We start from the raw sequence: 22,996 nt of genomic DNA, 5'->3' as shown, positions 1-22,996 counted from the left end.
TGTTGGTGTAAACTCGCCCAGGTGGAACGGTTTAGATCAACCCCTTTCCATGTTTAATCTAATATGTAGCTCCTTATATAAACAGAAATCGCACGATCAGAGAGGATTATAAAGAGCTACTGCTCCAGAAATAAAAACAGATGGCCCTGCCTGGTCGTAAAAAAGTCACCCAAGGTTTACAAGCCTCATTTATTTATGTTCATTACTTAGACTGAAGGAAATACTGCATCAAATCTTTCGAGGACTTCCCAAGAAAACTGGTCAGAAGAGAGGAGCATGGATGCGAATCAGGATGTAAAAGAATGAAAAGGAATAGTATGTTAGCATAAGAGTGAAATTCTAATGAAGTAATGTCAGGGTATATCAGTTATAATGAATTTATTTAAGGACTTTGGACTTGTTTATGGCTATATTTAAAGCTGAAGACATCGCATCTATATAATTCCATATTCCTGCCTTCAATGTAAGTATATCATATTTTCTATTAAATATTTATTGCTTCAATATTGTTTGTAATATTACAAAAATGTATAATCCTTATTAAATATAATCCTAATTAAATTTTAAATATCAATAAATTTAAATATTTCTATTGGACTTTGGTCATCGGAGGAACATTTCGATATTAATTTTATAACCAGTTTATTAGATCCATATATGCAACATAGCTGTTTTAATAGTGGCTTGCAATGTACATGATGGATTATTAAAGACTGTGTGGCTCAGCAAAATACTTCCTATTTTTGTGGATTTTATGCTGTATTGTTATGACTGTATAAACTATGCTAAACTTCATACACAGCTGGGACATAGATTTGGCTTCTCTGGTTCTTTAATTTTACATCAACAATAAGATTACACTAAATAAAATGTATTTTATTAAAACCTTCAATTCATGATTATTCTTCCAGTTAATTATGATTCAATTTCCATACTTAATATCAGGTATTTTATATCGGCTTAATATCTGTGTCTGGATCAGGTAAATAAAGAACTAAAACTGAAATAACCTTTTAATTTGCCATAGATTCTCATTATATACATCATTATTTACTAGCATTAAACATCCAAATCTCACACTCAGCCCTGCTAGACTAATGCATGACTGCTAGTTTGGGTTGTTTTTTTGTTGTTGTTGTGGTTGTTGTTGTGTGGGTTTGTTTTTCTGCTTTGGGCATGTAATGTCAGTCTCAGTAATTTGCATCTCAGCAGCAACAAATAAATTTTTTCTTTTGTCTCAACACCCATGTAAAACATATTAAACTCATTTTAACTTGTGGATCAACTTGAAAATGGACTAAACGTCAAACTGTGTTTTAAGTCAGAAATCTACAACAAATATTGAGATCCTTTCAAAAAGGAAAGATCAATATAGTTCACACAATTATTTACATATAGAAATCATTATATATATATATATATATATATATATATATATATATATATATATATATATATATATATATATATATATATTTAAAAATATTATTTACATTGCAAAGCTGTGATGTTTTTCCAGTGCTGTGAAACTCTCATGTGTGTTGAATGGAGCTGACTTGTGTACAATTCATGATTTAAATACGCCTTGTTTGTTAGACAACATACCTAAACAACAATCAATTGCTCTCTAAATCAAGATCTTGAAAACCTAAGAGCTTTTAAATGAATCATAGACAAACGTTTGCATAACTTTTGCCAGCCAACATCCCAGAGCACACCAAAAAATACATTCTATTAAAATATAGAAAAGATCCAAATTTGTCTAGGGGGTGCTGCCTACCATATTTGCGGCATTTGGCATATGCTTTTATCCAGAGCAACTTACAATTAGTTCATTTATACAACTGAGTATTTAAGGGTTAAATGCCTTGATCAAGGGCCCAGAAGTACCAAATTGGTGGTACTGGAATACAAACTTATGACCTTCTGATCAGAAGTCTAATGTATTAGCCACTAAATTACCACTTTTCCAACCAAACAGAGATTAAAAAGTGGCAAGATAAGAAGGGAGTTACTTTACAGGACAATTTAACGCTACCACCACCATGTTTCACCATGTTTCATTAGATGTTAGAGTGGTGGACAGTATTGGTCTTATTGGTTGATTTTGGTCTCATCAAAATAATTAATTAATTCATTTTAATTAGTATAGTGCTTTTAAAATAAATATTGTCCAAAAGTATCTTTGGAGAAATATACATTTTAAATAGATCAATTATTTCCTATAAGGAAGATAACCTGAATGGAACCCGGATCAGAAGGAGCCCATCCTTATCTGAAAGACTCCAAATGTCCTTTCATAACAGTTTCACCATTGTTGAGGTTATCAACTGTTTACTGATAGAGATTTGATTGCATATCTGCTCATGGCAAATGCAGCCCGAAGCCATTGCAGCAGATCGTTTATATTAATTATAGGACAAATTGATCTTTTTTGGTTCTTAAGCTTATCCCTCCACAAAAATCTCATGTATCTTGAGGCTTGTGCATGTTAAACCTTTCCCACAATGTCTTCTACAATGTCTTCTCTACCCAGTCACTTACTTTGTGTTATAAGATTTCCTTCAGGCAATTGTACTATAAGCTTTTCTCTTTCATAAAATAGTGTTCAATGGGATGTTTAAAGGCTGGGATTTTTTGATAACAGAACTCTAAATGATTTTTGAACTATGCACCAGAAACATGATCTATTTAGGTATTTATGTACGTAAGTATACAACAAATTTTGTAACAAGATTATCACCAGATATTACCAGATTATTAACAAGACTGATTTTCCTTTGTTTAGACGTTTGTCAAAGCCATGGTGTCAGGGGTGGTGATCCTGTCAGTCTACATCCTGACATTCCTGATCGGCCTGCCAGCAAACCTACTTGCGTTGTATGCCTTCATCAAGAAGCTCCATGATAAACCCACACCCACCGACTTCCTTCTTCTCAATCTGACCATATCCGACCTTCTTTTCCTGCTCTTTCTTCCTTTCAAGATGTACGAGGCAGCTTCTGAAATGCGATGGCTTCTCCCTAGTTACCTGTGTCCCCTCATTACGTTCATATTCTTCTCCACCATCTATACCAGCTCACTGCTCCTGATGGCTGTTAGTGTTGACCGCTACCTTTGCGTGGCATTTCCGGTCAAGTACAAGATCCATCAAAAACCTATATATGGAGTCATCTGTAGCATCTTTGTCTGGTTCACAACGTCAACCCATCTCTGCTTTGTATACATCGTGGATCACCTGACTGGAGGAGATAACCAGGGCCATGACTGCTACAACAACTTTACTCAGCCCCAGCTGGACGTAGTGTTGCCCATGCGTCTGGAGCTTTGCCTCGTCCTCTACTTCCTCCCACTCATTGTTTGCACCTTCTGCTACACAAGATTCATTCACATTCTCAGGCGCACAGCCAGCCTCAACAAGGAAAAGCGTCGCAGAGCCGTTGGCATGGCCATGGGGACCCTGTTGGTATTTGTGGTCTGTTTCCTGCCCTACAACATCACACACATTCTAGGCTACATTTTCAAGGACAATGTGGAATGGAGATCCGATGCGTTACTACTCACCACCGTCAACACAGTCTTCGACCCCATCACTTTTTACTTCTCCTCAGCTGCCTTTCAGGGGAATCTGAAGAGTCTTCTAAGACCCAGGACTAAGACGGCTGACAATGGAATAAAAAATGTCTGCACTACACAGAATCGAGCGAGACAAAGCAACGGGACAGAACATATACAAAATAATGATGCCGGTGAATTGCAAAGTACGTAGTAGAGTTTGATCTCCTGCAAACCTCTTTGTATCAAATTAGGGGGTCTTGCAAGACCTTGAAAATTTGCTAACAAAAAAATCTTTGCAGCAAGTTCAGTGTGGACAGATTGGGTAATCACCCTTCACCCGGCCATTCGGACCTGATGAGCTCCTTCCATTTTATGGAACAGTTTACATTGGGAGGAAGCCAGAACATGTCTTCAGCCATTCAACCCTCAATGCTTGTTTCTCACTGCAAATATCCTTTATTGGAGTCAATAAATCCAATGTTTGCTATCTAAGGTTGCTAGGGCCAAGACATAGAAGTGTATTTTGCAAGACAAGTTGGACCAAATACCACGCCCTTTATAACCCCCAACCTTCATAAACCCCAGGATAAAAATGACTTACACAGCCCCCACAATCAGATGATCTAAACATCATACCCAGGACTGTAACTGTCACTTGTGAACCTAAGTGACATCTTTACATGTGATCAGTGTCCTGTGAAAGAGGATGAAGAGATAAAAAATTGGTTTTGTGTGGGAAAGTGACTGAAATGCTGACATTTCCTGTCAGAAATGGTTTGTTAAAATGGCTGTTCAAAAAACTGTGACCCACTATGAGCTTTTTAATGGTTTATTAACTACTCCCTGTTATTGTGTAATCACACTGTTGAGGTGCTCAGAATGACTATAAGACATTATGCAAAACTTTTACAAAACTTTAAACCAAAGTAACATGAAACATCACTTCCTGTTCTTACACTATAGTCAAACACCTCTGTCATGGCACTCCACATAAACCTTCCCACACTCATAAACATTATGTGGTATCTTGTCGAAATGTTTTGTACTCATATTTTGTTATATTGATGCAGTTGGATCTATAAGTTTTGGGTCTAAAATAAAGCCGAGACATTGCGATTGAATTGTAGAATTTCAGCATTAAACTGATAATTAGTAAATAGTTCACTTGCAATTGAGCCTGTAAAAATAGAGGTAATATGTTTCAAAAGGCATTCATAATTAAGAGTTGAAATTAATGAAAAAAGTCAACCGTTTTTTTTTTTTCAAAACTGATTGAACGAAAATGAGTCTGAATATATATGGACCTAGCTCTTAGATTTCTGCCGAAAATGCTCAGTTTCCAATAAACTGAATGAAACACTCTTTATCTAAAAAAACGAGATAAAGAATTAAAAAAACACATTTGATAGACTTTTCCATTAACAAATACTCAAGCCTGGCCACCAAACTGAGCACTCACAGCTCTCAGCTACACATAATCAATCAGTAAGTGGGTGTTGCATTTCCTAACTGACAGCAACACAATCAAATTTGCACAGACTTCCTGAATTTTCTGAACTTGCTAGGTTTTATTTTTCGAGCCTGTTACCCAAGTGCAGTTGGACTTATACTGTATGCTGAAATGATAAGTTCAGAACATATGGATTGTTTTTAAATTCAAAAAGAAAGAAGACTTTCTTTTGGTTATCATAATACCAGAGCACAGCACTGTTATTGGGTAAGTTTTCTTTCTCTTTTATATTTCTCACATGATTTTGCATTAAACTGTACCTAGATAAAAAAGTGAGATAAACTGAACTGAATTCTTTCTTACTTCCATGTCACTTACTTGTACTTGTACACCTTCTTTTCTAAAATACAGATTGACACAGGTCACCTGTTCTTATAATGGGGTCCAGGGACCCCCCTAAGAGAAGTGGGACATAGTCAGGGCACCTGTAATTAATTTTTTTTATATTTTTTATTTATTTATTACATTTTCTCAATGTTTGACAGATCATTGAAATTTGAATCTATATAATCCACACCTCAAAACTACAAAACAAGTTAATTTACACATAATATCTACTTTTGAATAAAAATCTACAATAAATAGACAAAATATATATACAAATAAGCACAATATTTCAACGTTTTAATGTTTTTTCGAGGGAATCCAATTTATTTTAGGTTTATGGATCTATAGAATTATAAGTCTAGAGATAAAGCATCAATGATATTTAAGCAAGTCTATGGTTTATTATGTAAAGTTTTAAACAAATACATTTTTTCAAAATGACTATTATGACATGTTCACACAGAGAACCTAAAAAAGATAATTATTAATACAGGAAATAAACATAGTCATAATACATGTTCGCACGTTCCCAACGTAGCGCTTTATTTGTATTGTGGCTGTCCATATCAAACCATAGAAACATCAAGGAAGTTAATTAGTTAATATTTGAGCTGCTCGTAAAACAAGTGAAGGCCGCAATGAGACATAGTTTGACTAAGAACACCTGATTCTGTGATGATAAACAGTTTCAGGTTTGTGGACCAGATCTGAACCAAAACACTACTATTGGTTTTCTAAGATAAACATTTTTAACTTTAACAGGAGATCCAGAAATAGAAAATATTAATACACTTTTATACTGTGTATTATATGAAGTCTAAGTGTATTATATGAAGTCTATTAGCAATCAGTTTATAAATTTGCTCCCAGTCTTTGCTTGTATGTGGAACTCTTTTTTCGGTCTATGGAAAATCTATTCATTAACTGTTAATATTAGTCACATACTGTATTCAGAGAAACCAGCAGGCAGTGGGGTGGTGATAACTTATCTATTTGGATACCTTCCAGCAAAGTCTGAACTAACATACAATGCAGTAATTTGCAGTATATTGTCGTTCAGTCATCATTCCCTGATAACATCTCACTCTGAATGACAAGTTGCTTATCTTGTCAAGTTTCATATATACCTAGCACCCCTTCTAACCACCAGGCATGGTGAAAATTACCTTGATATGCATGCCATTTTATAAAGAACTGGAAAATGTTTAGGACTTAATGGAAAGGTGGCTGAGAACCTGCCTTGGAATACCCAGGTACAATAGCAGTACTGCAGGCTTTTTGGATCAACATTATTTTACGGTTAAAGGTTGTTTTTATCCCAGTTTGGCTACAGGTTTTTCTCAAAAATGAGCCACACTAGATAGTTGATTGGAGACCAAGAATAACTGATTAAACAAGTTGAATTAGTTGGCCACTTCGTTTGGTTAAAATGGCCAACTAGCATAAGCCTGTATCACTGTACCACAGGGCATGTATTAGCCACAACATGTAACGCTCTGCAGGCTGTGGATTACCACATCGTCAACTGACTGATTTGTAAAATCCGGTCATGAAACCTTGGGTAGACATCTCAAGCTTATCCACAAGGTCACGCAGTCATCTGGCTACAAACTCTGGCAAGCTAAGCCTGCTGTAGTTCCCTCACACTTCTTTTATATATAGATGCCTCGCAAAAAGGCAGTTCAGCATCATTTGTTGGCTGGTAAGATTAAGGTCCTTTAATAGAATCCAGCATTGATTCTACACCAGGCTTTTTTTTAAATCATAGTGGAAATGCCTTATCCAAGCAAGTTTAAGATAAGATCTACCAAAAAGATGCCATCAGTAATGCTGTAGTGTGCTGAAATGGTTAGCACACACATTTAACAAATAACAAAGATTAATTTGGGAAGAGCAATGCAATGAGGTGCAAATCAGTTCCGGCTCAAAGGCATAATAGGCCTGTGTACTAAGGACTTTTATGGTGGGGAGTGTTACTGTAATACTTAGTCACAGTTGGCAATTCATTCCATGTGACCTTACCCATAAGCACCAGTCACATGAATCAGGTTGGCAAATCTTTCTTTCCATTTGCCCAGCCTCCGGGGCTTTGAATGTACAGGAATGGCATTAGCAAAGAGCTCATCTTGTGCCTTACCTAGGTTCAGATTAGGTCTGGATTAAGGTGATCTCTTTCTCTCAGGTTTATGAAATTCAACTGCACTGTTGTACTTTAGTAAACAAGTTGCTCTCAGGGTAAGTATCTGTGGATAAGACCACTTTTCTCCAATATGTAAGACATAAAGCAATGACCACTTATAGACCACCTTGAAGGCTAACTGATATCAATATCTACTAGAACAACATGGGGATTCAAAAAGCATTGGTAGTGACTACCTTTCTCTGGTAGTGCACCACTCAGACATAGCATTACAACCACCTTCCTAGCATTGTGTTGGTCCCCCCTTTTGTTCCTGTAATAGTCCTTAATCATCAAGCATTAACAGCATTAACTTCTTTAGCAATTTGAGCTTCAGGAGATCGTCCGTTGGATCGGACCACACGGGCCAGCCTTTGCTCCCCGCCTACATCAATTAGCCTTGGCGGCCCATCAGCCTGTCACCGGCTCACTACTGTTCCTTCCTTGGACCACGTTTGATAGATACTGACCACAATTTTGGAGATGCTCTGACCCAGCCGTCTAGTCACAATTTGGCCCATGTCAAACTCACTCAAATACTTACGCGTGCCAATTTGTTTTGCTTCTAAAACATCAAATTTGAGGACAAAATGATTACTTGCTGCTTAATAAATCCCACCCACAAACAGGTGCCATGATAAAAAGATAGTGTTTTCACTTCATAATGTTTTAATGTCATAAAGTTATGCCTAAATGGTGTATATTATATATTACATTTCTGTTTAAATTAGACTTTAACAAGTAAAAAAACAGATACAAATACAGTCTTCAGATACAAATGGTAAGCATACATGGGACAATTTATAGTGCAAAGAAGGTATGATATACTGTATATGTTTATGTTGTATATGTATGTATATACAATATGATGAAGATAAAACTGCAATCCATGTACTGCATGATGTTTCTTATTCTTGTTTCACCAGTGTCCTGCAGTTACCAAAATGATAAACCACTGGGTGCTTCTCTCAGCCTATATTATAACCTTTTTAATTGGCCTACCAGCCAATATCCTGGCTGTTTATGCCTTCATCAGAAAGCTTTGCAAAAAACCCACACCCACGGATGTCCTCTTGCTGAACCTCACTCTCTCGGATCTGCTCTTCTTGTTTTTCCTTCCACTGAAGATGTATGAGGCTGCATCAGGCATGAAGTGGCATCTTTCTCAGACCCTTTGTTCCATCATGTCATTTGTCTTTTTCACCACCATCTACACCAGTTCTCTGTTGCTAATGGCTGTTAGCATTGACCGTTACTTGGGTGTGGCCTTCCCAGTCACCTACATGAAGTTCCGCAAGCTTATCTACGCATTCGTCGGCAGTATTTTTATCTGGCTGTTCAGCGGAGCGCACTGCACACTTGTATTTTTCGTTGTCCACATAGGTGGGGAAAACAGAACTGAACCCAAGACCACTTGCTACGAGAACTTCACTGATGAACAGAAAAGAATTGTACTTCCCGTGCGCTTGGAATTTTTTGTAGTACTTTGTTTGGTGCCTCTGATTGTGTGCGTGTTCTGCTATCTAAACTGCATCTGGATCCTTTACCACAGGCCCCGCATAACAAAGGAGAAGAAGCAGAGGGCCATTGGAATGGCTCTGAGCACCTTGAGTGTCTTCTTGATTTGCTTTATGCCCTACAACTTCTCTCATCTGGTGGGCTTCAACACCAACAACAGCCCATCATGGAGGTACTACACACTGCTCCTAAGCACCTTTAACACCTGCCTGGACCCCATCATCTTCTACTTCTCCTCAAATGTGTATCGCAACACCACCAAAATTTCCCTTTGGAAAGTTTTTTCATTTAGGCGCCGTCTAGGCTTGAACACTGCTCCCAATTTAAGCGTTGAGGTAGATTCTAATTCTGACAAAGAATTTGAATGTCACACTAGTCACAACAGAAAATAAAGAGATACTACAGGTTCGGGTAGTAATTGTGCACCTCAGACATTGAGCTTGAATTAATTGTTGTGAGTAAATTCATATGCCATGAGTTTCATGATTTGACTTTCTGACATTATTATGCATTTAGACCTTTTTTCTGTTTTATATGCAACATTTCTTGAAACCTTGTGCTATTTCTATGGGACCTTGAAATCTTGTAATAATTTTAGTATATAGTATTTTAGTACATAGTTTCTTTAGTTACTATTTACGTACATATACTGTAGAAGCTCCACATAATCAGATTTTTTTTTAAACATGCACCTTTTGTTTTCCGTGAAGTCTGTCGTCATCCAGATGTTGAAAGATGTTTTATTTGTTTTGTTTTTTTATATATATGTTTTTTAAGTCTTCAGGATCAGAGCTTTGTAACAGTCAGTTTCCTGACCACATTTTCAGGGACAAAAAAGCTTTTCTCACCCATCTTTCTTTGTATTGATATGTTCTCTAAAAGCTCCTGTAAGCAGCCAATGTATTTTCTTTCACTGGTATGCAAATATTTGATAATGTCTGCAATATGGAAAGTTTACTATGCATTATTTAAGAAGAAATCATAATAATAATTCACAAAGTGTTGATTTAAGCTCAAATAAACAGACAAACATGGTCTAATCATTTATTTGAAAATCTGCAAGTTTTATCTACACCCTGTAACCGTCCACTTCGCCAATATGCCTTGCGTATCATAATAATGATAATGATGCTGAAAGGAAGTTTCGAAATCATTAGTGAAATATAGACGGCCATCGACTTCAGGGCATCTGAAATGCTTCACCCCCTACTGTCACTTACTCATAAGACAAATGACTTGATTTTCCTTGAAGAAGTTTGCTAACTTCTCATTCTCATTCTTCCTACAGTTTCATATTTACTATTACTTAGGTTAAGCAAACTAACAACATATTACAATGTATTCCTTCTCGTGTTTGGATTATTCTTATTTATTCTTAGTAATTACTTTATCCATCTAACGTGATCCAGCGACTCGCCTGCACTCGTGCATCCTGTAGGCACACATGTATAAGATACCTGCAAAAAAAAAAAAATCATAGTCACAATGACTGTTACAATGAATCATGACCTTTTACTTACTATGCACATATTTTCCCACCTGCAAAGAAGTTCATAAGCAGAGCAACCCAGCCGAGTATGTAGGACCAGGAGAAACGCCAGTCACCAAAGCGCCTTCCCAGGAAGTTTACCGTCACCCCGGTGTAGATTGCCATGGCCAGAAAAACAAATAGAGCTGCAAGAGATGTTGGAATTTAGTGCCCAGGATTTAGTGGTAAAACCTCATAATAAGCTTCCTGTATCACCAAACACTCCAATATCTGGATTTGGCAGGTGTGCATTGGTAACTGGAGTTCACTAAAGTTGGGAATTTCAGGTCCTTAAGGACTTTTGAATGGTTTGAATTTTTTAATGGGGTTTGACTTAGATATCTTTCTGAAATAGAAACTCATGAACATCCTTAAAACATTTGAGCTGTATTTAAAGCAGTTTAGTTTCAAATGTACCATCAATATTTACACCAAGATAGTATTCAGGGTGATTTTTCCAGCAGTTGCCAGATTTTTTTTTTTAGTAGAGATTTTCCAACAAACAGGGTTTGAACACAGATGCTTGTCCTTAAAAAAATAATGATTTTTGAGATTTCCAATATTGTGTGATGATGAAAAATGTCATTGTCTGAAACATGCATGGTTTCCCATTCTCTATACAGTGTGCATAACTCAAGCATGTAAGAATAGTACATTCATTACATATACGTATATGGCCAAAGGTTTATAGACACCTGAACATCTGACACCCAAACTGTGACCAAATAGGCCTGAACATGTTCCAGCATAACAACGCCCCTATTTAAAGTACAAAGGGAACAAGACATGGTGTGTGACATGAAGACAAAGTTGGAGTGGAAGAACTTGTGCACTGAACCTTGACCTCAATCCCACTAAACATCTTTGGGATGAATGGAACTGCCTCTTCTTGCTCTTCTTTTCTTCATAAACTTAGATCTTGCAGCTGAAGTCTTAATAGTGATGTGTATATGTTACATAACTCAGTCCTGAATACAACCTTAATAATTGGAGATGGAGCCATTTTTTTTCTGATCGGAATGTCGGGAAGGGGGGGATAAAGCCTCAGTATCAAGCTGCCACTCTTGGGCCCTTTAACAGGGCCCTTAAGCTCTGTGCTCCAATGGAGCTGTAACATGGCTGACCCGGCATTCTACATTGCTGGGATATGCGAAGACAACAACAATTATAATAAAATGGAATCTCACTCGAAATAAAAAACATGATCCCTGCAGCAAAGGAACGATTGAATCTCTCAAATCCAGAGAAGTGCGTGAAGGACAGAATGCCAGCGATGATTCCAGCGAAGCATGACATCGATGACAGGATCATGAAGGCTCTAGTGGCGTTCCAGTACGCTGACAACAATTTTGTAAGACCAACAACAACAAATAAAGAAAAATAAAGATGAAATTAGTCTAATGCGCAATATAGTTTTTTATCCAAAGTTATTTCCAAATCCAATAAAAAGCTGCTGCAAATAATTTATAGTTGATAGCATTTATAGTAACATTTAAATCAATCTCATTGAGAATCCACCTCTGTTGACTTACCAATGCTGTCGGTCTGCATGTAGCATTTGCCCGACATGCAGTAGCGCCACAGGCCCTGGTGAGCAAAGCTGCCTGATAGGCGGTATTGCATCCAGAAATCAGTAGCTGTTGACACCACCAGGAGGATGTTGGCCACAATGGCACAGAAAAGGCCTCCTCCCATGAAGCTGTACATCCTGATGGACGCTTAACACACTACAGAATGTAAAGTAAAGAAGCAGTGTTTAATTCAGCGTGTCAAATCATCTGCTACGCAGCTGCAAATGAAAACCATACAGAAGCCAAATTTTGCGGTTTTCAAGGACTTGGTCCATTTTACATATTATACTGAATATAGGATCAAAATATTACAAATGATATCAAAATAGCAGTAACAAGTAAGAGATGACATCATAATTATTATCTATTATTAATTATTTTGCATATTGGAACGTATAGGTTCTTCAAGTCTGTGAAATAACACTTTTATATATCTGTTTCCTTGTGACATTTTTGAGCCCATAATGTAAAGCAATGTATTTTTTTAATAGAAAATATTATTTAAAATGCACATTGAGGGTAGAATGTATGTCGAAACTTTATACAAACAATTAACAAATATTATTAACAAATATAACAAATATTTATATATATATATATATATATATATATATATATATATATATATATATATATATATATATATATATATTTACACACACACACACACACACACACACACTCACACACACACACACACACACACACACACACACACACACACACATATATATATATATATATATATATATATATATATATATATATATATATATATATATATATAATAGACCTATACAATAAAACAGATTTGTTTATGCTCATATTAGAAATCATGGACAGGCTGTGGCTGAAATTACTCATTTCTTATCAAAATAAATATTTTTTAAATAAATAGTTCCTTTAGTATAATGCGGACAAAAATGTACAATCTTTGACCTTTAGGGAATTGAACAACTACTATCGTAAAGGTTATCTATACACCATCAATTCAACTGGTATTTTAAATTCCACAGGAAGTCACACTGACTGTATTTTCAACTTTACCTTTAAACATTCAATCAAGGTTAAATCAAGGCCAAGAGTAAATCAAGCCTTAAAATCTGAAACGTGAGATCCAGGCCAAGCTGCTGAGTTGAACTTAAACTAATTCAACTCTAAGCTTACATTTCTCCATTGTATAAAGCATTTTCCATTTTTCCATCTCCAAGTTTTGAGTCGATCTTTTGGCACTGTTGAATTGATCTAAAACCTAATTTTCTGTGTCTCTGCCATTCTGATGTCCTCGAAAGTCTTCCATTTGCACCACCAAATGATGCTAATTATATGAAAATGATCTCGGCTGGCTTCAATACCCGATGCACTAATACTATTTGCATGGACACAAATAAACACGGAAAAAACAATGGCTGTGACAGGATGAATATAATAAAGGATTATTATTATTTAATGTAAGAACAACTTTTTCATGAGGCAACAAGAAACCTGAAATTATCATTAACATTACACATTTCATCATCTGGGGAAAAAAAAAGAAAAAGAAACGAGTCTTACCTGAGATCTTCAGGATAAAGGAGAACTGAACTACAGAGGAGAGAAAAAAAGAGGAGATGGAAAGCTCACAGAGAGCGTAAAGCCAAAGAGGACCTCATAGGCCGAATTCCAAAAAGTTATCCCGGTTTTTCTGTTGATGGTGGCAAAATCCTTTAAAAACGCACATTTGCTAACACCAAACAAATACACTTGAGCCGACTGGGGTCATGGTATTGGGAGGGGAAGGTATGTGTGATGACCCCTTTTTTGTTCCTCTGTGGGTTTTCTAGAACCGTGGATGTGCAGAGGCTTGCAGTAACACTGCTCTACTGTCAATGCAACATGCTGAAGCTCACAGTTTCTTTCAGGCCCTGACTGGACGTGCTGTTGGAACATTAGGAGCCACATGACCACTGATGACCACACAAGAAAATTAGTTACGAAAATAAACTCACGCATTGTAAAAAAAAGTCATAGGGACCAGAGTGACAAAAAATGATTGAGACACTGAGTAGATGTGATTGATATATGATAAAGTATGAAAAACAATTTCAAAACAGTTTTTATATTATTGAAGCTCAAAAACCTCAATGTCTGTCAATAAATCCTACACATACTAAATATAACCTTCTAATAACAAAGCCTTGAAATGTATTATACAGAAGAATGTATTGTTAAAACTTTCATCTAGTATGAAGTTGTTCATTTTCTTACATATAATAATAAATAACAAGCCTCATGACTATAGATGATGAAATATCACTATGAGATGTTTGCAGCGGAACAAATAATCATTTCGTATAAAAAAAAACCCCCAGGAAATAACTTTCTTTTCTGCCTTTCTACTCATCAGATTATTATCTATGCATGGGAAGAGAAAAAAAGCAAAGATAATTTGAGTTGTTCATTACTGTTTGTTAACTGGCTTCAACAGTTTCTTGGCTATTGGCCTGTTTAGATACAAATCTCAAAAGTCAGCGAAAGGAAATAAATTTCACACAATATTATATCATTCTGCTGAGCAGTATGGAAACATACAAAATGTGATGTGAATAATTAGCTTGCACCATCATTTTTTCTTTAATGAGGCGAATAAATGAATTCTGAGTAAATTATGTGTTACTGGAAGTGTACTATGTGCTCATCAATCATTTATAGGAAATCTCCAATATTTGTTTATGACTAGTTTTAGGTTTGTCATCTACACAGAAAGAATTTAAAGCATGTATAGATAAATTATTGTTCTATGGCTTTACACTTTGACCAGACAGCGTTGCAAAATAATAAATAAACGCCTATAGGGAAGTGGTAGGGACAATAAACTTGAAACTGAATGGACATTGAAACATTAGTGCAGTGAACACTGTAATTAATGGTATTAGGAACGTTCCAGTAAATGATAAATGAACATAAATACCTCAAATTAAAATGTGTTCTCCATAAGCACTTTAGTACTATATATCTACTATATTAACTATATATTTATATGAATTATTGCTAATTATTATATAAATACATTGATTACAATTAATAATATTAATTACATTGAATATTGAAGATATTAAGCAGAATGATATGACGATATTATGTGAAATTGATTTTCTTTCCCTGATTTTTGTGAGTTCTGCAGTGTTTCACATCCTAGACTTGTGATCAGAATGTTGTGAGTTGTTGTGTTGTGAGATCCACCAAGATGCCACTGCAAGGACACCAAGATGCCCCCCCGGCCCTCAAAAAAACACGAGATGTATTTCAGTTAAGCTTCTATTTTGATTATATTTCAAGAACCAGAACACATTCTGCAAAACAGTATTTGTTGAAAACCAATGAGGACAAAATGAGCAAAATTATAAAACATCTACCAGTAGCAAATTCGCCCAGTTACAGTGTCTCTCATAAGTTTGCACTTTCCTTTTGTTTATATGCATATATTATTTAGGTAAAAGGTAAACCCACAGAAGGATTGGACTGTGAATGACTGGGAGAAAGTTCTGTGGACCGATGAGTCCAAATGTGACCATTTTGTCTCTAACAGAAGAATTATGTAAGAACAGGGAGAAGCTGTATTCAGACTGCCTCACCCTCACAGTCAAACATGAAGAAGGAAGCTTAAGGGTTTGAGGTTATTTTGGAGCAGGGAATTTTGGAGTCTTATTCCAGCTGAAAGCAACAATGAACCAACATGGCAACCATTTCATACTTCAACACCATGCAAATCCATCTGAACTGCTGCTAATCACCATACAACAAGACAACGAGCCAAAGTGTACAGTCAAGCTCTGTAAGTGTTACTTAGAGAGCAAACAATCATCTGGAGTGTTATCTATAACTGAATGGCCTGCCCAGTCACTGCACCTTAATCCTATTGAACAACTGTTTTGGGATGAACTGGATCACAAGGTCAGAAAGAAATCTCCAAACAAATCTTTGGCAAGATTTATGACAGACATGGCAAATTATTACAGCTGAAATTTGTTACATTTTTCAATGAAAATAAAGTTTATTATCTGTACATGTATATATGTATTTGATTGAAGTAAATCTTCACACAAGTAAATGACCCTACTTAGTTACATACTAACAACATGTACATGCATGTGTCTCTGTTTTTAACGTGATAAAAGGCAGATAAATTACAGATTTTTTGAAATAGATGTTCTTTGTATCTTATTATTGACCAAAAAAAAAGTTTCTACACTAAAACACAAAAATTGTTTGGAGATAAGATCCAGCCACAGCATTAAAACAGATGAAATGAATTTCAGAGAACACAATTTACCAACGAATAGTCAAACAAAATAAATTTAAATATGTATTTTATTAAGAGTATGTACAAATAAAAACAACCTTAAAGATATTAACTCACACGGTAAAACTGAATATTAAGCAACTTTTTGGGGTTTCGGGTCATTTAAAGTGCATGGCTCGAAACATGGAAGTTGCAGAGCCGCAAATGAAAGTGTTTTTTTGTGTTAGTGGTCAGCTCTTCAGACAAAATACAGTTATTTGTTCCTAGATTTAAGCTCATTTCTCTAAATTAGAAGAAATAAAGTAGGAAACAAAAACAAAGGCTGGTAGCGTGTGAGGTAGATGTGAATGTGCCAAGCCTCTAATTATCAAATGTCTTTAGGATGTGAAAAAAGTTATGGATGTGTTACACTGTAGTGGCCATTCGGACAGGAGGAACCCCTAACGGCAGAGAGCCGGGGCGTTCGCTCGACACCTGAAATACCAAAGAAAGAAAGAAGTACACAGTAAGATTTCCACTTTTCACCATTCTGCAAAAAGCTTGACATTTTTCTTTCAAAATTCAATATAAGAAGCATAAGCTATGACAGCATCATCAGATGAAATGAGAAGGTTGAGGTGGAATTCAGCACCTGGTGTGGTTGGTAATTGTAGGGTGGAGGCTGTTTGAGGCTTCTGGTGAGCAGCTTGTGAGGTTTGATCAGATCGGGCTGATTGATTACAGCCTATGCAAAAGAGCGCACAAGAATTAAGACCTCTGTTCCTTAAACCTTGTGGATCACAGGGATTGTATTTATGTGTTTAGCATTCGCTGTGTACAAAATAAGTACAACTATTAAACACCGATCAGGCAATACATTATGACCACCAGCCTAATATTGTATTGGTGCCCCTTTTACTGCCAAAACAATCTTGGCAGTCTTGGCCGACTACTGACCACTGCAGACCAGACTGTGTGTGTGTGTGTGTGTGTGTGTGTGTGTGTGTGTGTGTGTAAGTGTGAACTTACTTTCTTGACAGCTTTTGTGACTGGATATCTGGGATTTTTATTTGCTGCTAAATACAAGGAGATAGACATAATTATTAAATAAAGAAATCTATAATTAAAATGTTAAAATGAAGAGTAGTGATGTTCTATACCTTTCTTTTTATAGCAGTAGTAACAGGAAAAAATGAGGCCTGCGAACAGCAGCAGCAGGAGGATAAGGCACGGGACTCCAGCAGCTATACCAGCAATGGCAGAGCTGCTAAGGCCTGCACCAAATACACACATATTCTTACAAAAGTGCATTCTAAAGTGTAATATTACTCTTATACCACAACAATAAGTACAATATTTAATTGAAAAAAATTCTAAATGAATTGAAATCAAATTTCTGTTCCATTTACATCTAAATTTGTGGAACTGCTACAATGTCGTCACGCAAAGCAATAAAATTAGAGACTCCTTCCCTGAATCCATAATAACTATAAATCAGTGATAGATTTTTCTTCTTCTAAACATGTATATTTTAAACAAAAGAATTATACCAAGCACATTAATGCGAGGTGTTATATTACATTTTCGACTGTTTTTGTAACCCGCCAACAGATGGCAGCACAAGGCTCCACACACAGTCACAGGAAACACCGACCTTCATAAGTCAGTGTGCCAAATGACATCGTCCTGTGTACATCTGAAGATGTTTAACTGGTGCTAATATAACCACGTGTGTTTCCACGTCTGCTCTAGTGAACACGTGGGCACCCTGTCACCCTGATCTCTCCTCAAACGTGAGTTTCCCGCCGGAAACAAAATAATCTCACTTCAGCAACCACCCTAATCGCCAGATTTGGCTCTTTCAGACTTTGCCCTCTTCCTGAAGATGAAGATCCAACTTAAAGTTCACAGTTTTGACACCATTGCGGAGGTCCAGCAGAAGATGCTTGACACGCTTCGAAAAGAAGACTTCCAAGACGCATTCCAGAAGCGGCAGGAACGCTGGGAGCGCTGTATTGCTGTACAAGGAGGACTCTTTTGAAGGTTATGGTGTGTAAACTTAGATAAATAAAGTAAACAGAGCTAATCTCTAAACTCTTTTATACTACCTCGTATAAACCCATGTCCAGGAGCTGCTTTGGAAAATAATCAGCACTCTTTAACCAATCAGAATCAAGAATTCAACTGCGGTAACTGTGTCTGTTATGTCTATAAACTGACGTTAGAGCTTTTAAACCATCAGCACCTCTTCATGACTTCTCTCAAATTACTTGCTGAATCGTCAACAAAACCACTCCAACTAGCTCATAGTGTTTACATCATCAACACATGCCTTTATCATTATCACTATCACAGCACATCGGAGAGGAAAAACAGGGTGGGATGAGTGAAGAAAAGAAAAACATCACCTTTCCTATCTTCAATCATCCGCTGTTGATAAACCTGTACTCAGTATAGCCTCAGCTTTTTTTTTTATAGCCTCCACTGTCCATGTGGCTGCTGCCACAAAAATATATACTGCATTGTTTATACAGTATGGTACAGTAAATTGCTTTGTTTTGCTAAATTATGTACTGTAATTTGAGGTAATTTGTTAAATCACTAACTAATATTTTCAGCATTGAAGCATTGTTTCCATATGATTGCCTAATTGGATAATTGAACGAGCAAGCAGGCATACAGGTGTTCCTAATAAAGTGATCAGTGAGTGAATATTGGGCAGGAATTAGTAGCTTTAGAAGCCTTTCTTGCAACATTTTTTGTAAAATGTAATAAATGATTTGGAAATTCGTACCCAGGATGTTAATGGTGATGTTCCTTGCAAGGCTTTTGCTGGTCATGCTGTTAACCAGAACACACGTGTAAATGCCGCTCTGGCTCGTGTGCACATGGGTGAGCTGCAGAGTGCCATTAGACGTAGGTAGCGTCTGTCCGAGAAACACCCATGAGGCTGAGGGAGGCGGTTCACCCTCAGCTCGGCATGACAGAGAGATAGTCTCTCCGGAAACAAAAGTCGCTTTTGAGGGACTGACCTCCAAAACCGGCTTATCTGGTCCGTCTGAAAGGAAGGAGATGACAAAATAAATGAGTATTGCAATGGATACACACAATTGAACAAGAAAGCTTTGGATGCGTTTGCAATAAATTTTCCTCTCACTTAGACTAGGGGACCCAAACCTATTGTTGTCTGCACAAACCCAGCTTCATTAAGAGGTCGGAGATGTAGGTGTAGATCACATCGTGTCTACTTGACACTAATAGGGACCATTTGGACACCTTTAAACTTGTATATATTAAAAAAGATTTCGATATACAATAGTTTCTTTGGGTTAATTGATGAATGGGTTAGTAATGGTTTGTAATGGTATTTGTATTTGAATTAAAAAATGTTTGCAATCATTTCGTGTTTTTTCAGCAGAGTTGGAAAACGTGGTGAAAGGTTTGAACGCCAAAGCGAAGGTCGTCTCTAATAAACCAAGCTCATCACTGCTTTTCATGCTTTTCATATTTTTGTTTTTCCACACCTGGAACATCAGAAAAAAACCCAGACAACACTTACACAGCACTGTGATGTTCTTGCTCTGCATCACGTTACTGAATGGATTCTTGAGCACCACACTGTAGAGCCCCGTGTCGTTGCGGTTCGGCTGATTGATAATCAGACTATTCTGAGTTATCAGGTACCGAGAGCTGTTCACTAAAGCCACGCTTTTGAAGTACCATGCTGACGTCATGACTGGTCCTTGCATCGAGCTGTATGACAGAGTGAACGGCGCTCCTCCCTCTACAATGTATTGTGAGACTGTGACAATAGAAGCGTATGTGATAACATCTGTAATGAGATAAGAAAAATAGATATTATTATAAAATATCTTAATCTTAATATGGATTAAGATTGTGCCCTCAATGAAACATCTTTCTTCAACATTTAGGCTGCAAGTTATATACTATTATAATCGTTTTAGAATGCTTTGTGCTACTGAGAGATCTATGAACCAATTGGGAAACATTTCGAACTGAAAGTTTTCTTCTGTCAAAGTCTATAAAGCTGTTTTTATCTCCTTCTGCTGCTTGGTGGTCAAAGGAAGTATATAAAATGCTCCCTACTAAACCTAACGGTCCTCTTAGCGATTGTTAATGGATAACCCAGAGATGCAAACTGCTTGTTACGAGGCTCAGGATCTATAGTGATTTGTCCACCCATGATGCTAATCCTTGGTACTACACTCCCAATACTACACCTTACATTACCTTACTACTCAATAGCCCTACATCGTTTTAATTAATGGAAACCAGGTTTTCTGTGGTAAAAATAGATTTCCACTGCACTTACTGTACACCGACAGCGTAAAGTTGACCGAAACCTCATGAGACCCCGGCTTCGCCATTTGCGCAATGTATGTGCCACTGTAGCTGACTGGAACATTCTGGAAGACCAGAGATCCTGTCTGATCAATGGATAAGACATTTTGGTATGCCTGGCCAATGTCAGGAGGTGTGTTCAGGCCTATGGTCCACGAAGCTAGAATCAGCGTCCCGTTCAGCCACGTCACTAGAGGCCCGGTGACGCCGCTATATGAAATGCCGAGGGTCAAATTGGTGCCCACAAATGCATTAACCAAAGTAGGTCCATTGGGCCAGATGACTAGTAAACAATTGGTTCCTGTGAATAATAAAAAAAAAAAAACACAAAAAACACACATAGTTTCTTCAATGAAATTAGGCATACATTATGCTAAAAATCCCAGAAGCAAAATTGGATTTAAAAAAATGTTTATCACCAGAGAAATTTATATCGAATTATTAATCATTACTGAATTTTGACAACATTTTTCTAAAACGCTCCACACTTCCCTTCTTGGGAGAAAAGATTCAAATAAACTGAAATTCAAAACACTGATTTTGGCATTCAGTCGAATCTTGAATGAAATACACACACACACACACACACACACACACACACACACACACACACACACACACACACACACACAGTTCTGAACTAGTGTGTGTTTCCCAGATCAGGTGAAGCTAGACCTACTTTAAGTACACAAAAGCTATTCATGGCTAAAAAAAAAGAAAAGAAAAAGAAAAAAGAAAAGTTTGTGCGGGTTCAAGTGAGCGAATTAGCCTAAGCACTTTACTTTCAGTTCTAATGTATAGATTTGTAATATTTATTGCAAACAGGAATATAATATGCATATATTATTAGATGTTTAATGTTCATTTTGTTTAACTGTTTAGGGAGGCAAAAGTTTGTATCATTGACCCCCAAATTTTTTAAGAATTAAAGAATTTTTATTTTACATTTCGTTTATTAATTTTCATTGTTGCTGGAGTCCCAGACTCAAGGGGTTCTTTACTTTTATACTATATCCAGTATGTATGTTTTTTTTCACTGAAGAGGCATGTAGTATACAGTACCTTAAAAGCTTAACTTTAAAAGCTGACAGTTTATTTATGTACCTTTAATAATTTTAATGAAACAGCAAATCCACCTTTTTCAGATGTATTTGAGAATACCACCAAGACAACAGGGAGATGTACATGGTGGCATCTTTGAAGCTTAAAACTATATATTGTTATATAGACAAACTTTGCAGTTACAGAGCAGGATTAATTAAGTGTGTAGTTAAGGAAAAAAATCGTATTTACTAGTTCTGTCTACAAACCGATGTGATGTATATATAGTGCGATTTTTGTTTTCTTGCAGATGTTCTATCTATGAACCTGTATCATGTATCTCAGTTGTTGTTTTTTTGTTTTGTTTTTTCCCCTGCAGACACATTTTCATATGTTCATGACAATCCAAATCACCACATTGTCACCAAATGTCCAAAACAAAAACATCCTGTAAGACTCCCGTATTCAAGTCCCAGTAGACACCATCAAGTTTGATTGCTCATTTGTATAGTTTGGATAATTGCAGGTGGAAATCAGTTGACAGCTATCATTTTTATTATTTTTATTGTTGGAACCTTATAGTTATTAGCTACTTTGCCTGGTCCTTAGAATTACATAATGCAAAGTTATAAGAGTAGTATATAAAAGTAATAATAACAAAATTAGGGCCATGAATAATAATAAACTTTTTTTTAAAACAACAAAAAAGGTGTATTACTCTTAAATTTTATTAAAAGATTGATAGGAAAATATTTGTTACAATAATTTAATTTGGATTAATGATAGTAAAAATGTATTATTATTATTATTATTATTAATAATGTATTAATTTATTAATTTGTTTAATAAAGTTAATAAAATAACTCACCTGTGAAGCTGAAGGCAAGCAAAAATGTGAGAATGGCTCCAAAACAATAATTCATTGATGCCAAAAAATTGTTTGTATTAAACTAAAGAAAAAGGCAACAGCAATATCCAGGATTAAACTACATCAAATAATTGAGTTTTAATCTACTTTTTTAAAATGATAATGCTCCAAAATAAATGACTTCTAACTACTGAAAAACACCCACGACATTCTCAGGTTTCTTACAACAAGCAAGGACAGATGAGTGAGCCAGATAAGGGCTTCCAGTCTGAA

The 22,996-nt window shown here is 36.3% G+C and overlaps 4 protein-coding genes across 5 annotated transcripts; 2 read left to right on the top strand and 2 right to left on the bottom strand.

Annotated features, from left to right (window-relative positions):
* The first annotated feature begins 29 nt into the window (after nt 1-29).
* Nucleotides 30-3,783, top strand: LOC124375467 (free fatty acid receptor 2-like). Its single transcript, XM_046833832.1, has 2 exons — nt 30-463; nt 2,789-3,783. Exon 2 carries the CDS (start codon nt 2,804-2,806, stop codon nt 3,767-3,769), a length of 966 nt encoding a protein of 321 aa, XP_046689788.1. The 5' UTR covers nt 30-463; nt 2,789-2,803; the 3' UTR covers nt 3,770-3,783.
* A 1,368-nt stretch (nt 3,784-5,151) lies between these two features.
* On the top strand, nt 5,152-10,135 carry si:ch211-231m23.4 (free fatty acid receptor 2). Its single transcript, XM_046833831.1, has 2 exons — nt 5,152-5,275; nt 8,501-10,135. The coding sequence occupies exon 2, from the start codon at nt 8,519-8,521 to the stop codon at nt 9,482-9,484; it is 966 nt and encodes a 321-aa protein (XP_046689787.1). The 5' UTR covers nt 5,152-5,275; nt 8,501-8,518; the 3' UTR covers nt 9,485-10,135.
* A 188-nt stretch (nt 10,136-10,323) lies between these two features.
* On the bottom strand, nt 10,324-13,789 carry lim2.5 (lens intrinsic membrane protein 2.5). Its single transcript, XM_046833881.1, has 5 exons — nt 13,746-13,789; nt 12,153-12,347; nt 11,808-11,957; nt 10,632-10,766; nt 10,324-10,549 (listed from the first exon to the last, which is right to left on the bottom strand). Exons 2-5 carry the CDS (start codon nt 12,325-12,327, stop codon nt 10,488-10,490), a joined length of 522 nt encoding a protein of 173 aa, XP_046689837.1. The 5' UTR covers nt 12,328-12,347; nt 13,746-13,789; the 3' UTR covers nt 10,324-10,487.
* A 1,770-nt stretch (nt 13,790-15,559) lies between these two features.
* Nucleotides 15,560-22,948, bottom strand: vsig10l (V-set and immunoglobulin domain containing 10 like). 2 transcript variants are annotated; one of them, XM_046877515.1, is made up of 8 exons: nt 22,724-22,948; nt 20,786-21,115; nt 20,012-20,284; nt 19,247-19,510; nt 17,613-17,726; nt 17,482-17,525; nt 17,105-17,197; nt 15,560-16,947 (listed from the first exon to the last, which is right to left on the bottom strand). In XM_046877515.1, the coding sequence occupies exons 1-8, from the start codon at nt 22,776-22,778 to the stop codon at nt 16,879-16,881; spliced, it is 1,242 nt and encodes a 413-aa protein (XP_046733471.1). In that variant the 5' UTR covers nt 22,779-22,948; the 3' UTR covers nt 15,560-16,878. The 2 variants fall into 2 exon arrangements, with proteins under 2 accessions (XP_046733471.1, XP_046733469.1); XM_046877513.1 differs by having other exon boundaries at nt 15,562-16,947; nt 17,482-17,528.
* Between the last annotated feature and the right edge of the window lie 48 nt (nt 22,949-22,996).

Source organism: Silurus meridionalis, chromosome 21 (genome assembly GCF_014805685.1).
Source record: "Silurus meridionalis isolate SWU-2019-XX chromosome 21, ASM1480568v1, whole genome shotgun sequence".
In the NCBI taxonomy this organism is placed as follows: Eukaryota; Metazoa; Chordata; class Actinopteri; order Siluriformes; family Siluridae; genus Silurus; species Silurus meridionalis.
The sequence above is the reverse complement of the archived record's forward strand: the minus strand, read 5'-3'. Positions and strand labels throughout refer to the sequence as shown.

Excerpts from the sequence above, each read along its gene's own strand:
- vsig10l (XM_046877513.1), bottom strand. The coding sequence starts at position 22,778 with ATGAATTATTGTTTTGGAGCCATTCTCACATTTTTGCTTGCCTTCAGC. Across the intron at positions 17,727-19,246 it reads CATCACCATTAACATCCTGG|GCCTTAGCAGCTCTGCCATT; the intron begins GTACGAATTTCC and ends TATTTGGTGCAG. Across the intron at positions 17,198-17,481 it reads TCACAAAAGCTGTCAAGAAA|GCTGTAATCAATCAGCCCGA; the intron begins GTAAGTTCACAC and ends TCTTTTGCATAG.
- si:ch211-231m23.4 (XM_046833831.1), top strand. The coding sequence starts at position 8,519 with ATGATAAACCACTGGGTGCTTCTCTCAGCCTATATTATAACCTTTTTA.
- lim2.5 (XM_046833881.1), bottom strand. The coding sequence starts at position 12,327 with ATGTACAGCTTCATGGGAGGAGGCCTTTTCTGTGCCATTGTGGCCAAC. Across the intron at positions 11,958-12,152 it reads CATGCAGACCGACAGCATTG|CGTACTGGAACGCCACTAGA; the intron begins GTAAGTCAACAG and ends AATTGTTGTCAG. Across the intron at positions 10,550-10,631 it reads GCTTATGAACTTCTTTGCAG|GTATCTTATACATGTGTGCC; the intron begins GTGGGAAAATAT and ends TTTTTTTTGCAG.
- LOC124375467 (XM_046833832.1), top strand. The coding sequence starts at position 2,804 with ATGGTGTCAGGGGTGGTGATCCTGTCAGTCTACATCCTGACATTCCTG.